General features: G+C 36.4%; 1 protein-coding gene across 7 annotated transcripts in view; it reads right to left on the reverse strand.

Moving 5' to 3' along the window:
- The window catches only part of rush (rush hour), a 39,293-nt gene that overhangs the window by 23,936 nt on the left and 952 nt on the right, over positions 1 to 14,405 (reverse strand). Inside the window, exon 1 of one of the 7 annotated variants that reach the window (XM_068388043.1) lies at positions 13,814 to 13,923. The exons of 4 other annotated variants lie outside the window; for them this stretch is intronic. In XM_068388043.1, coding sequence (XP_068244144.1) covers positions 13,814 to 13,829 — 16 coding nt within the window. In that variant the 5' untranslated portion in view covers positions 13,830 to 13,923. 2 more of the 7 variants (XM_068388044.1, XM_068388046.1) reach the window with 2 other exon arrangements.

Here is a 14,405-nt window from a genome sequence, read left to right on the forward strand (position 1 = left end):
GTATGTCTGATATACTTTAACATTGGTATCTTTATTAAACCATCAACATTCTTGATTATGTTCTACTAATGATATACTGTATGTCTGATACACTTTAGCAATGGTATAAGCTACTTATTTTAATAGTGTATGTCTGATACACTTTAGCAATAGTATAAGCTACCTATTTTAATACTGTATGTCTGATACACTTTGGCAATGGTATAAGCTACCTATTTTAATACTGTATATCTGATACACTTTAGCATTGGTATAAGCAACTTATTTTAATGCTGTATGTCTGATACACTTCAGCATTGGTATAAGCTACCTATTTTAATACTGTATATCTGATACACTTTAGCATTGGTAAAAGCTACCCATTTTAATCCTGTATGTCTGATACCCTTAAGCATTGGTATAAGCTACCTATTTTAACAATGAGAAAAATATTAGCATGTTCCATAATACTTTCTTCCAGAACTTTTACCCTATGAAATTTATTTTCTCTATTGGTAGCATTCTCAAAGAAAGGATTTATTAACACTGCTCTTAAAAGACTGCAACTACACAGTACTACAATAGTAAAGGGAACTATGAATAAATGATTAGTCACTCCCTACAGACTATCAAAAACAATGTGGTCCAAATTTTCCCCTTTTCTTCCACATATAGCCTTTTATCAAAGAGTTCAGATGAGGAAATCCACAAGAACTTAAAACTGGACTCCGCTTAAAATAAGATGGGAAAATTAAATTGTCGTCTGAACTGATTAACTTATATACAGTACAGTATGGAATTTTCTAATGTTCACTTTAGTTCTCAATTTAAGCAATTAAATTTTCTTTCCTCTCAACACTAAAGAAAAACCCTCGAGTGTTGTAAACATGCGCACTAGATCAAAGGGACCTCAAAACTGTCAATGACAAAGCAGCTCACCTGCATCAGGGTGTATCTGCCCCTCACTGACTTAATCATGAATTATAAGGCTTCACAATCCTAATGCCAGCTCTAATTTCACAGAGGCTGTCACAAAACACTTGAGGCAGCACTTGTATAATACGGCATATTTCATTCAACAGAATACTGTACCATATATAATAAAGTAGGCAATAATTAGTTAAACTCATAACTGATAGTATCACGAAACACACACAGCTTTCAGGATTAGAAAACTAGAGCTGGTGCTAACCTAAGATGATGTAATCAAGAATGAAACCAAAAAGAAAAAAAAAAGTATCTCTCTATATTCTTACCATGCTATTAATAATAATCACAATGGAAAACACACTTACTTTTTCAAAATACAAGTACTGCCGAGAACAACAAATTAAAACCTTGGATGTATGGTAAAATTAACACTGAAGAGAGATCTCTCCCTCTCTCTCTTTCACTCACTCACTCTCCACAGCTGGTGCCACCCCTAATGCCACAACTGCCCAAATTTACTCAAACAATACAGCAACTCCCCCTCAGTGACCACATCCAATTGCCAACTACTCAATTTGTCGCAGACTTTAACAAACATTCTAATCAAACTATCGTTTCAGAAATCAACCAAACAGGTTTAAAAAATATGAGACTAAGTATGTCAACAGAATAAATGTGTGCAAACACTAAACACTTGATGTAGCAGTAAATATAAACAGTTGTACATGGCATCCCATTAAGCAGTTGGGACAGGAAGGCACTCGAGTTACCAAGTGAAGGTCAGACATTTAAAACTTCAGAAAAGAGATGTGCAAACAAACTTACTAACACACATGCCCTATAAAGGCCCTCTCCTTTGCATTTCAACAAATGGGTATTTCCTTGTTGCTAAAGCAAACATTTTCTTTCTATTTCATATGGCAAAGCAATATAGGATACAGTATTACAAAAATATCTAAATTAAGCTGTATTCTAAATAACTGAGTAGTACCAACCCAGACAACTCCCACTGTGATAAGAGATATGACACTGAGTCACACACTGTGTAGCCTAAACATACACACACAATGATGGGCTCTCCTAATGATGTTAATAAATTTGCAACACTTGAAATACTAAATTGAGTTTATGGCTGAACATTTTGTTTGGAAAATCCCTCAACTACCCTCACTATACTAACATCCACCTTCAATATAAAAACCAGATATGACTGGTTACATTAGATGAATCATCAATACAAAGTAGGTAATTTGAGGTAACGAGTTACTCTACAACAGTGTGTATACGTATATATACACACACACAACAGTGTGTACGTATATATATACACACACACACTAAAGAATGGACCTACTTACAAACAGTGATTATTATTCAGTGAATGGCAACGAAACATAAGAAATATCCCTCTTACATTTAAATTCCTAAGTCCCTGAATTTTATGTAAAACTAAAAATAAATTAATTCATTTGATTACAGAGTAACCTGAAGATTATATAAAAATCCCTGAATTTTATGTAAAACTAAAAATAAATTAATTCATTTGATTACAGAGTAACCTGAAGATTATATAAAAATCCCTGAATTTTATGTAAAACTAAAAATAAATTACTTCATTTGATTAGAGTAACCTGAAGATTATATAAAAATCCCTGAATTTTATATAAACTAAAAATAAATTACTTCATTTGATTACAGAGTAACCTGAAGATTATACAAAAATACATATATATCCTATTCAAAAGTGGGAAAATATATGTACATACAATGTGTAGAAAAGTCAACAAACATAACGCAATCCATACATTTCCCATAACATTTATTTTAGAAAAGTAAACTTTGTGTTTTCTTTGTTTACTTATGGATGACGTATAGCGATAAATTTCCTCTAAACATTTATCACAGTATTATTCTTATAGTTTCTAAAAATTAATTTAGTGCAGATGTACTGCTAAGTTCAATAATAAAACCAACCTGACAGAAAGATAGATTTTGCATTTTTGCAAGAATGAAATCTCCCCTATACAGTATAATAAAGAGCAAGTGTGATTATATATACATATATTTATTTTGTCACACTGAGCGGCGTTGCTAAATGTATGACTACTCTGTCTCTTCCCATCCCTAGGGTAGGGGGGAGAGGGAGTACCCCAACAGGTACACATACTTGCCACAGTACTATAACTGTAACATACAGTATGAAGTTTTATAAAACTGAATATACAACAAAAATGCTACCAAATCTAAAATGAAATTTCAATTTTATAATTAAAGTTATTCCCTATAAACATCATTACTGTATTTATGTATCCAAAAAATTCCCACTAAAACCTCATCAATTATGAATCCCATCCAAAATATTCCCTCTGTGGATGATGGAATCCGCTAAGGACAAAATTCATACCTAAATTTAACCCCTTTTAACCTGAATTCAAATTCATTTAAGTCAGTCTCGAAATTAGGTTTCATCAAATCAACTCTATAAGGGTGATAGTGTACTTTTTAAACTATAAAGGAATTTTGACGAAGGAAAAATCTATTTCTGGGGAGAGACCTGTGGCGCCCGGTGAATCTTCCTTCTATTTGGACTTGCTCTTGTGTGTGTTTATTGTTGTGCTCTCGGCTTTTTTCACTCTTGTGGATTTATTTCGTCATGACCGAAGCTCCTTCTTCACCCATTCCAATGTTAAGTACCATAGTTTGTTTTGACAGCTTTTTGTAGTACCGGGCTTTTGTCATCTATCCAGTATACAGTAGTCTGTTTTATCACTACCGTCTGGGCCCGTCCGCGTCCTCGGCGGCCATTGTTTGTTCCCTTGTCTTGCTGGGAGTTCATCTTAGTCTTGCCCGTTTGGTTTATCCTATACTGTATACAGTACTTTCCTAAGGTGCTGTACATGAGATCCAGTAAAAATTGATTGGTCATTAATTTCATCCGGCTATTGGCGGACAGATGCGAGTTGGCCAGTCAAGGCTTGATAAGCTGTGTCCTGGCATAGGAAGTTTAATACCTAGAGGTGCCCTATTCCCACATTTGTGAAGGCAACCAGAGTGTAAGGCAAAAAGCTCACTTGCGTGCGCCGTGACCTACCAAAGCACGGTAGCTGCTCACAATGTTTAATAAAGTGGAGAAGTCCCTGATAGTTCAGTTCAACAAGAAAAATAATTTTGGAAGGACAATCTCATTTTATTGCCTAAAGGATGACTAGTTCGGGTTCTGCATATGGACAAACTCAAAGACTCGGCAAAACCTTGAAGCCATTGGTTACATATCATCGGTATGTACTCTGTAGGCTATACCTTTTGCACATTTTTTAAACCATTAGGACTGAAAACCATCACATAAATAATTAAACAAACCATTTAAAATCATTAGTTTTATTTTTTTCATATTCATTATAAAAAAAAAATATGATATATATCTTGTACCAGGGCTGGGGAGTCGGAGTCGGAGTCAAGGCCAATTTATGGACTAGAGGAGTCGGAGTCGGTAAAATTCCACCGACTCAGACTCCTCAAAAATGAAATTTTTGCGCTGGAAATATTCTCTTTTGGAATCCTAAGTTACAATTTTTTCAAACTCGCTCAAAAAATGTTTCATATTACCCGCCGTTTTCTTTTACACCCTCTCGAATAAAGGCAGTCACTGGGAAACATATACAGTAGCTCCTGCCATCTCTCATCCATAAGCCAAACCAAAACAATAATATTATACATGCGATCAGCTGTTCTCTCCACGCACGAGTCTCTGGACATTAAAGTTTATTTCATAATTAACTCTTCATTTAATCACCATTAGCCATTTAAAAGGTAGGAGTTGTTACTGATTCATAGTTTTATGCAGCGCGTATATGAATAATCTTAGAATTAAGTCATTATTTATATGTAAACATCTCGAAATGACGGGTGTTTTGATTACAGTTTCGTGTAACCTAGGAAAAGCTAAATCCAAGAAATTACGTGAAATATTAACAATAAAACAATTACTTACTAGGCTAGTAGGCTAGTAATGATGAAATGCTATTTTGACTAATAGGCAACATAAAATAAGAAAATTAGATAAAAATATTTAATTATTCTTATTTTCTTTTAAATTGGAGTCTGAGTCTATTCTAAAAAATTATAGGAGTCTGAGTCAGAGTCGGATGTTCAGAGTCCCATCTCCCCAGCCCTGTTTTGTACGAGAAAATAAGTACCCATTTTCAATTAATAATTAACGTAATACGTTTATCTCCCTCATTCACTTTGGACAGTGTCCCTGTATCGTGCAATAAGTGGACATTAAGATTAGTATTATATTTGTATGATATTGTAGAATTTAGGTTTGCTCTTTCAGCTATTAAACACATTAAATTTTGTAAAAAGCTGCAATAGCAACGATGAAATGGTCTTTTCGTGGGGTATCATACATTCCTTCTCTACTTTAATGCCTCAGGAATCGACAGACTCATTTCAGTGGCCACGCTAAATTCACTTTAATGAGTGCATCTACGCATCTTATACTAATCTGACAATCGTTTTTTGTAGCAGTTTAATAGGATAAGTTTCTGTCCTCCCCTACCATAGTCTAGTATTTCTATCATGTCTTCATTCCTTGAATAAATTTGGTACTTTTTTTTTTATATTCTGTATGTTGTATTATTAAATATTAATAAAACATTTTGTAAATATATCTTTGTTAATATAGAATTTTAATTTCCTAATGATGAAAAGATGATAAAGATTAGAATTTATAAAGGTAAGGCTATGACGGTCACAAGGAGGGCAAATGGTCCTTTCTGCCCTACAAGGCAGGTGTGCCCGCTGTCCAAGTGGCTTCGCAGATTTGTATAGGGAAAGCGACCAGTGGCATCTCCAAGTATTAAACGTCCTTGGTACTGGCTGCCGATTGACCTACGGAGTACAGCATCACCCAAGAGTGTGATGTTAGGGCAGACAGCAACTCTCCTTGTCAATTCCACTTCGAAAGCTATACGTCTACAAATTTTACCTTTTATTCGTGTGTTTTGGGACACTTTCATGAAGGTATTTACCTATTACATTTAATCAAACCCTATGATGGTGCCTATGACTGGCTGTGCAGTAAATATCATTGTCGTCTTCGTCATCTACTGCAGTATGAACCTCGCTGTCCAGTCCACAACGTTTTCTAGCTGCCAAAACTGCACCTGTATTGCACACTTCACAAAGGTGCTGTAAGTGTACCTCCTTGCGCACTGACGTATGCCACCACGGTAGTGTTGTTGCTCATCAACGCTCACGATTGGCCTGTCAAACACTGTTGAAATGACTGCAGTGTCAGATGAGATACCTTAGTTTTCACCAGGTCAATTTGCAAGCATTGTTCATTGAACCCCCTCCACATGCAATTTCATTCCTGATGTGTACACCCCATCCCTTCTTCGAGGCATTCATAAGAGAAGTATTTCCAGGAGGAGGAAACTCCAGAAGAGTGCCCTTCACGAGGTTCTCGTATTTTAGCTACAAAACCAAATCATTCCGTGCTTCTGGTTCCACCGGAAACTACGGGCGAGGAGGAATTTTGTCTGCTGACCAATCTTTCTTCAGAAACCACTTCAGGGATCTCTGAAGACGCATGTAAGGAACAAGCTTCTCCGATTAAAGATGTCAAAGCAACTGTTGCCACTCTTGCTAGGAGAGAAAAGGTTGGGCTACCTTTCAGTCTGCTGGTGTGGTCATCTGAGGGAAAGACCTTTGCTGCAGTAGTGTTTATCAGCACTACCAGACATTCCATCCTCTGCTTGAGTGTGAGAGGACAAATCCCAATTTACAATCATCCCCAGATAGGGGTAAAAAGCAAGGAGCTAGTCTTGGTGCCAAGGCAGTTCTTTCCAAGAGCAAGACAGGGCAGACATACAGGTATTGAAAGAGAATCTGTTGGCTTGAGCCAAAGCTGATGAGTGAACACCCAAGTGAATACTTGTGTGTGGGTGGGGGGGGGGGGGGGGGGGGGCACGTTGGTCAGTTCAATTCATAGGACTTAAGAGCTGAAAAACCTTTCTGTCAAGACAATATCCTGAGTGTAAGTTTTGATCGCTTGGTTCCAAATCGCATGGTTTCTGATAACAAGACATTATCTCAGGATTCCCAATTGCGATAAGCTGTCGATCCCGTTTGAAATGACAGTTGTGGAGAACAAGAACAAGGAATTATGTCTTGATAGGAGAGAATGCAATCAGACTGTTCCTGCAAAGACAGAACATGAAGGGAATATAACAATTATTGAAACCTAAGCCATTGTGAAGGGAAGATCTCTTAGCTCGTGCCAGCGACGAGAACGATCATAGATTCCTATTATCAGTATTCTGGACTGGAAGAGCTAGAAAGGAGGAGAACCAGAAGTTCTACTAACAGAAAGTCCCTGCAGAACAGGCATGAGAGATCCAATCCAAAGCATTGGGAAGGAATGGGTAAGAGGAATATGTGAACTAGTTACCTGGTGGCTTGAATCACCTGAAGAATGAGTGCTTAAATTCACGATTTCATGATTCCCGATTGTGGCTGGCGATTGCATGATTCCCGATAGTTTAGATGAATTTCCTAAATGGCTTGTATTGGTTACAAAATTTAGTATCCAATAACCCATCATGATTAGAATAAAATTTGTAATTCTTAAACTTAAGATAGTCTAGAACATGATTGTTGATGCCTACCTAACCTACTTTTGTCAAATTTGTACTATCAGTGTACTATATAAGGAAAGATTTCCTGCAGAAATAAGTCCGGAATAGAGATTTTAAGGTTATATACAATTAAAACATCTGCATTTCTATGATTAATACTCAAAATACATATCAGTCAAATAATGAAGGTATATTATGATACACTCGCATGTTAATACGCTTTGCGACACTCCTTTAGCAGTAATCATTCGCCTTTAATTTTCCTTCTTTTCTCAACGTTGTTTTGAACTTATAGTTCGATCATACAAAAATCTATTATTATTATTACTTGCTAAGCTACAACCATAGTTGGAAAAGCAGAATGCTATAAGCCAAGGGCTCCAACAGGGAAAATAGCCCAGTGAGGAAAGAAAAAAAGGAAATAGAATATTTTAAGAACGGTAACATTAAAATAAATACTTCCTATAAAAACTTTAAAAAAACAAGAAGAGATATGCAAGAGAATAATGTCTGGGTGTACCCTCAATCAAGAGAACTAACCCAAGACAGTGGAAGACCATGCTACAGAGGCTATGACACTACCCAAGACTAGAGAACAATGGTTTGATTTTGGAGTGTCCACCTGGAAGAGCTGCTTACCATGGCTAAAGTCTCTCTTCTACCCTTACCATGAGGGAATTGGCCACTGAACAATTACAGTCCAGTAGTTAACCCCTTAAGAGAAGAAGGATTGTTTGATAATCTCAAGTGTTGTCAGGTGAATGAGGACAGGAGAATATGTAAAGAATAGGCCAGACTACTCTGCGCAGGCTAAAGAAAAATGAACCATAACCACAGAGAAGGATCCAACGTAGTTCTGTCTGGCCAGTCAAAGGACTCCATAACACACAAGTGGTAGTATCTAAACAGGCGGCTGGTGCCTTGGCCAGCCTACTACAGTACATATACAAAATCAAGTAAATCCGAAGCACCGAAACCATACTGTATCTACTAACGATAATTGCCTTTTTTCAACTCAATCATAATAACGAGACAGATTACAATCACTATTAGACTGCAGGATGCATTCTAAGTCAGAATTTAGCATCTTGAAATAATATCTGATCCTTAACTTGATATGAGAGTCAACTAAATACTTTGGCATCAAATTAGCTACTTAAGATCCAAGGTGTGTGTATACAGACGGCTCAGCCTTACTCCTACTGTATTTTATTATACAGGTATATAGAATAAAAATATTTCAGTGCATTCTAAAATACCTGGATTAGTACTTAAAAGGAAAGGTCAAGTCTTTTTGTGAAAATTGCCAAAATTACCCTAAAATTTTATAAATAAGCAGAGTTCATTCCCTAACAATTTTTTCCCTCTCGTAGTTCCTAGAATTTTCTATAGATGTTTTTATCAATTTAGCGGTGGACCACCAAACTAATTGGCGGACCCAGACAATATTAAGCGACCCACTTGAGTTTGACAATTGCCGGAGGACCTTTTTTTTATCCAATCAGAAGTCAGTACTGTATCTCAAAATTGAAGCCGAGCAATGGGCACATCCCTCACGGTGTACTGTTGCTTGTTCTAAGCAGCCCAGACATGGAGATGGCAACACGTAGTACTTCCGAGAACGACTTAGTCCGTCCTTTTAAAACTAGAAATTTGTTTGATGGCATGAAAATCCTTTAATATTTACGATTATACAGTCAACCCTTCAAAGAAAGTTTTAATGTTTTAATTTAATTTACATGGTTTAATTTATTATTTTTTAGTATATTTCATCCACTTCATTTTTTAAGTATTTCGATGTACTGTACAGTATTCTTTATAATTCTTGCCTTTTTAACTGAATTTCATTGACTAACGTAATGTCTATTGATCTGTTTTTTAAATTCCCTTTTTTAGCTCCGATGATGGGAAATGTTGTTCCCAAAAGCTTAGCCAATAAACTGTCCAAATGCTTTCCTTCACCTTTCTACTAAACCTCAAGCTTTCTAGAAGCGAAAATGCCATTAAGTTTACTTCATATTTAATTAAAAAAAGGACAGCTTGTCGACTTTTCCAGTCGTTGTACAGTGTTCTAATGGTGAAACGCGGTATTTTCTTATAAGGAAGATCGGCTCACAGCAGCCAGGCAACTTTCTCGTCGCTGTACAAACTGTTCGTGCTGAAAAATGGTTGCTTGAATGATCTAAACTTACGAATAATATGTTTTGTATATAATATTTCTCAAAACGTAATGGACACCCTGTGATGCTACTTCTACTCAACCATGAACTCTCTCACCAAATACTGTTCTATCCTGTCCACCACAAAATAACAGGAAGCTTTTCCTTAGAAAGAAGAATACTTATATAACCAGTACTGTAGTTTCAAATTTCAGCAATTTACAACAATGTAAGCACAGCTACTGTATATTTGTTCATGTTAATACAGTATATATTACTGTATATTACACCGAGTGATTTACAATTAAAATAACTTCAAATCACTTCTCCAACCAGTTGTCGTGAACAGCACATCTATGTATCACTTCAAGAATATAAGCACAGTGAGATAATGTTAAATTGCAAATGAAGAAAGCCGCAACTGAGCAAAAATCATTTATACTATGACTAATTAGATCAAAATATCGGCAACAAACTTGCCTACATGGCTTACATGTGTAGCACAATATATTCCTCTTCCCAAAAAGGAAGAGCAGCAAGATGTTAAATTGCGAGCAAAGCTTGCCATGGAGGAGCAAAAACCCAGAGTGATTAAACAGCGTTAATTCGGCGGACCAATATACCAGTAATTGCGGTTAATTAGGTAAAGGGTTTTGCAGTATGATGACAACGGCTACAGACTACCTTGAAAATGGAAAGAAATTCCCATTTTCTGTGTACACGGAAGGCCTGGTCCATTGATATACAAGGGCTCCTTTTGACTGCCATAAAATCAATTAAGACATTCGCAGCTTATGCATAATAACATTTATCAATATTCAAACCAAACAAAACACTTTACTCATTGAAAAAGCTATTTGATAAATACAGTTGTAAAGTTTACATTTGTCTCAACCCCAATACTGTTGCACAATATTCGTAAACCATCTTCTATCCACATTGAACCCCAATTACCTACTCCAGCAAATAAGAATAACTTGGATACCTACTTTCATAAAAATATCCTCCCCACTTTTTTTTTTTTTTGGTCGCCATGAAAGAAGACCCTGAAGTTCCTGAACACATTTCATAAAATCCCAACAGGTAATTCTTCTTGTCCAAACTTTGATTCCCCGTTTTTTGTATCATACTATTGGTTTTCATACACATTTTCAACCTTCTATCGCGAGTTCTTAAAGTCCCGTGTTTTTTCCATCGTGAGTTTTTTCCGTCACGTGACTTTCTCTCGAACAATCTCCCACGTCCATGGTTCCTATACAAGCTCCACCCATTTTAATACAAGATTCTCTCCCAACTATACCACATATTTTGAACTGTTCTTCGTTTCGTATCTTTATGAAAGATGTCCGTTTTAATGCCATCTTAAACAAATGGATATTTTCATTTTATAAGAAATGAGAAGGATTACAGGGAGGTTTACAAGTATTTTGAACGGTTCGGTTCTCATGTCACTAATCGTCAAAAATATATGTTTTTCAAGTTTTAAGGACAGGTTTAATTTAGATAAGTTTGAAAACCCCAGTTTCAGGAATGAACCACATTGGAAAGCAAACACAGGGCGAGACTTAATTCTTAGGGTACGCTTCGGATAAAACAGCACGAGGGGTCGTAAATCCCCCTGGAGGTAGGCAAGTATATGGCTCCTAGGCTAGGTTAGGCAAGGAACCTTTGATTGTGGCCTTATCTTTTCCCTTCAAAATATGTTTTTTCCAGTCATAACGTTAACTTTTATATAGCTATAATTTGAAAAATACGGATTTCACCCAATTATTTATGTCAAAACAGTTCAAAATACAGGTACCTATAAATATATCTTTAACATTTATTTTCTTCATTGAGAAAATTGTGCTACAGTAAGTATTTACCTCAAGACATACACCAAGGTTGCTTTGGAAAATGATACTACTGCAATATTCATTGTATGCCTATGTTAAGTTCTAGAATAAGATCTGTAGAGCTAGAAGTACGTTGCAGCAAGACAGTAAGCTAAATGAAGATGCTGCTGCAGGCCCTGTATCAAGCTTTCTTTGAACCTCTGCTAAGCCACTGGTAGATAAAAAACAGTTTATTATAGTTATGGACAGAAAATGCTTTCCTACTAAAAAACGGGTATTTCCTATAGAAAAACGCCAGTTTTCTTAGAAAATGACACTTATTTTCACTGCATATAACTGAATTATCTAAGAAATAATAATCAATGGGGCTAGCGTGCACACCTCAGAATCTACCGCTTGCCAGTACATAGGAGCTTAATGTTTTTCTTTTTTTGCGAGCTAAACAAGAGCACGGTGGAGAAAAATCCATTAGATTTCTAAAAAATATACCTGTTCTTGGACATACTAATGGGTTTTCGGTTCATTTGCTGTTGAAATGAGGGTCAAATTCAGTGAGCACATTATTGGTGCTATTTTGGTAAGCGATCTCGTCATGCTTTTCCTTTGGTATGCAATCTCACTTCACGGCGAAGCAAGAACCATTAGATTTTCTAACAAAAAAGGGAGCTTTTAAAGAATAGCGGTCCCATACGACCCTGGGACCTTTATTCTTCAAAAGGATAAAACTGGGGTCCGCATTGTTAAAACGGGATTTAGAGAAGAACAACCGCCGAGGAAATCAAGCAACAACATGATTAGTTGTCAACCTAACCTAACCTATTTGATTCTTTTTGTTTTGAAATTTCAAAACAATATTTGTGCAATTAATTTCAACTGATTTAATTTTGTATACAATAAATTGGGTGTATGTATGATAGCGGCCACCTGCACGTATGACTACGGCTAACCTAGAATACGGCAGTGTAATGGGGGTCGCAGGGGGGGTGTTAGTCCCCCGTTAGGTAAGTAGGTAAGGACACTGCCTGTAGGTTAGGTTAGAGGGGAGAGTTGAGGTTAGTTGATGTCCACTTTTAATCCACAAGGGAGGAACTGCCCGCTGATATACAAAGGCTCCTAATTATCCAAGAAATAAACATCTACCATTGATGTTAGCGTGCGCTGCTCAATATACCGCTTGCCAGTACATAAGGAGCTGGAAGTTTTTATTTTTTCTTGTTTTGTACCTATTAAAAATATTGAGATAGCACACCAAAGAAAAAAAAATAATTTCTATGATCACGACATAAATGAAATCGCATACTAAAACGGTACCACGTTATTTACAGGAAAAACTAGTGGTGTATATGATAGCGGCCACCTTTATGTATTATTATGTCCAACTTAAAATACAGCAGTGTAAGGGGGGGAGGTCGCCCGTTAGGTAAGTAGGTAAGGACACGGCTTGTAGGTTAAGTTAGGGGGGAAAATTCAGGTTAGTTGAAGTTTATTTTTAATGAACGTGCGAGGAACTGGCCGTTGATATACAAAGGCTCAAAACACTATGTTTCAGTTTATAATGTGGTTCCGTTCGTAACTATAATTTTACTGAAAACTTTGTATGATAAAAAATATTCCAAATACAAAAATACATAGTTCGACGTACTAATCGATTAAAAATTAGGGGTATATATAGTCTGGGTATCAATTGGCTGAAAACTGGATACGAAAATAGACTACGTATAGCACATGAACTACCTTAGGTTATGGGTCAGCTAAATATGAACTACCTTACGTTTTAGTTCAGATGAATATCAACTAAATCAACCATAATTGGTTAAAAAGCACACCATAGACTCGTCATAAAATTAATAATACCATAATTATGGTAGGAGAGACCAACAATCAAATTGAGCTAGACGAACTATAAGACCAATATGAACTATCAAAATAGGGTCAAAATCGTATGTTATCCCTCTAAAAAATCAGAGGAAATTGACAGTTTCAATTACATATTACCACCTTCGGTAGTTTTTAATTGACAGACATATATGACCCCTAAAGAGGCAGAGGATATTAGGAACTATCTCAAGGAATGGGAAAAAGGGCAGGTCACAGGAGCGATCTCCCGAGCTAACTTTCTCCCCAAAAGGACGTGAAGGATGAATAGGAACCTTTCTCAAAGTGCACAGACATACCACTCATGTTTTAAATATAAGAACCTTCCGCTTCCCACTGCTGGCAAACTAAGAATGTACGAATGACGTGAATATAAGTAAAAGAAACTTACCCAGCCGATCCACCATCTTTGTTTTTGTTCACTGACCTACGTTCCAACGAGTCATTAGCAGCAGATGTAGGTGCGTTCATTGTCGACATTTGTGAAGAAGTTCTTTTAAAATCTATTATTATTATTATTATTAAATGCTAAGCTACAACCCTAGTTGGAAAAGCAGGATGCTATAAGCCCAGGGGCCCCAACAGGGAAAATAGCTCAGTGAGGAAAGGAAACAAGGAAAATTAAAATATTTTAAGAATAGTAACAGCATTAAAATAAATATTTCCTATATAAACGATAAAAACTTCAACAAAACAAGAGAAAGAGAAACTAGATAGAACAGTGTGCCTGAGTGTACCCTCAAGCAAGAGAACTCTAACCCAAGACAGTGGAAGGCCATGGTACAGAGGCTATAGTACTACCCAAGACTAGAGAACAATGGTTTGATTTTGGAGTGTCCTTCTCCTAGAAGAGCTGCTTACCATAGCTAAAGTCTCTCTTCTACCCTTACCAAGAGGAAAGTAGCCACTGAACAATTACATTGCCGTAGTTAACCCCTTGGGTGAAGAAGAATTGTTTAGTAATCTCAGTGTTGTCAGGTGTA

This window comes from Palaemon carinicauda, chromosome 15 (assembly GCF_036898095.1).
Source record: "Palaemon carinicauda isolate YSFRI2023 chromosome 15, ASM3689809v2, whole genome shotgun sequence".
Classification (NCBI taxonomy): Eukaryota; Metazoa; Arthropoda; class Malacostraca; order Decapoda; family Palaemonidae; genus Palaemon; species Palaemon carinicauda.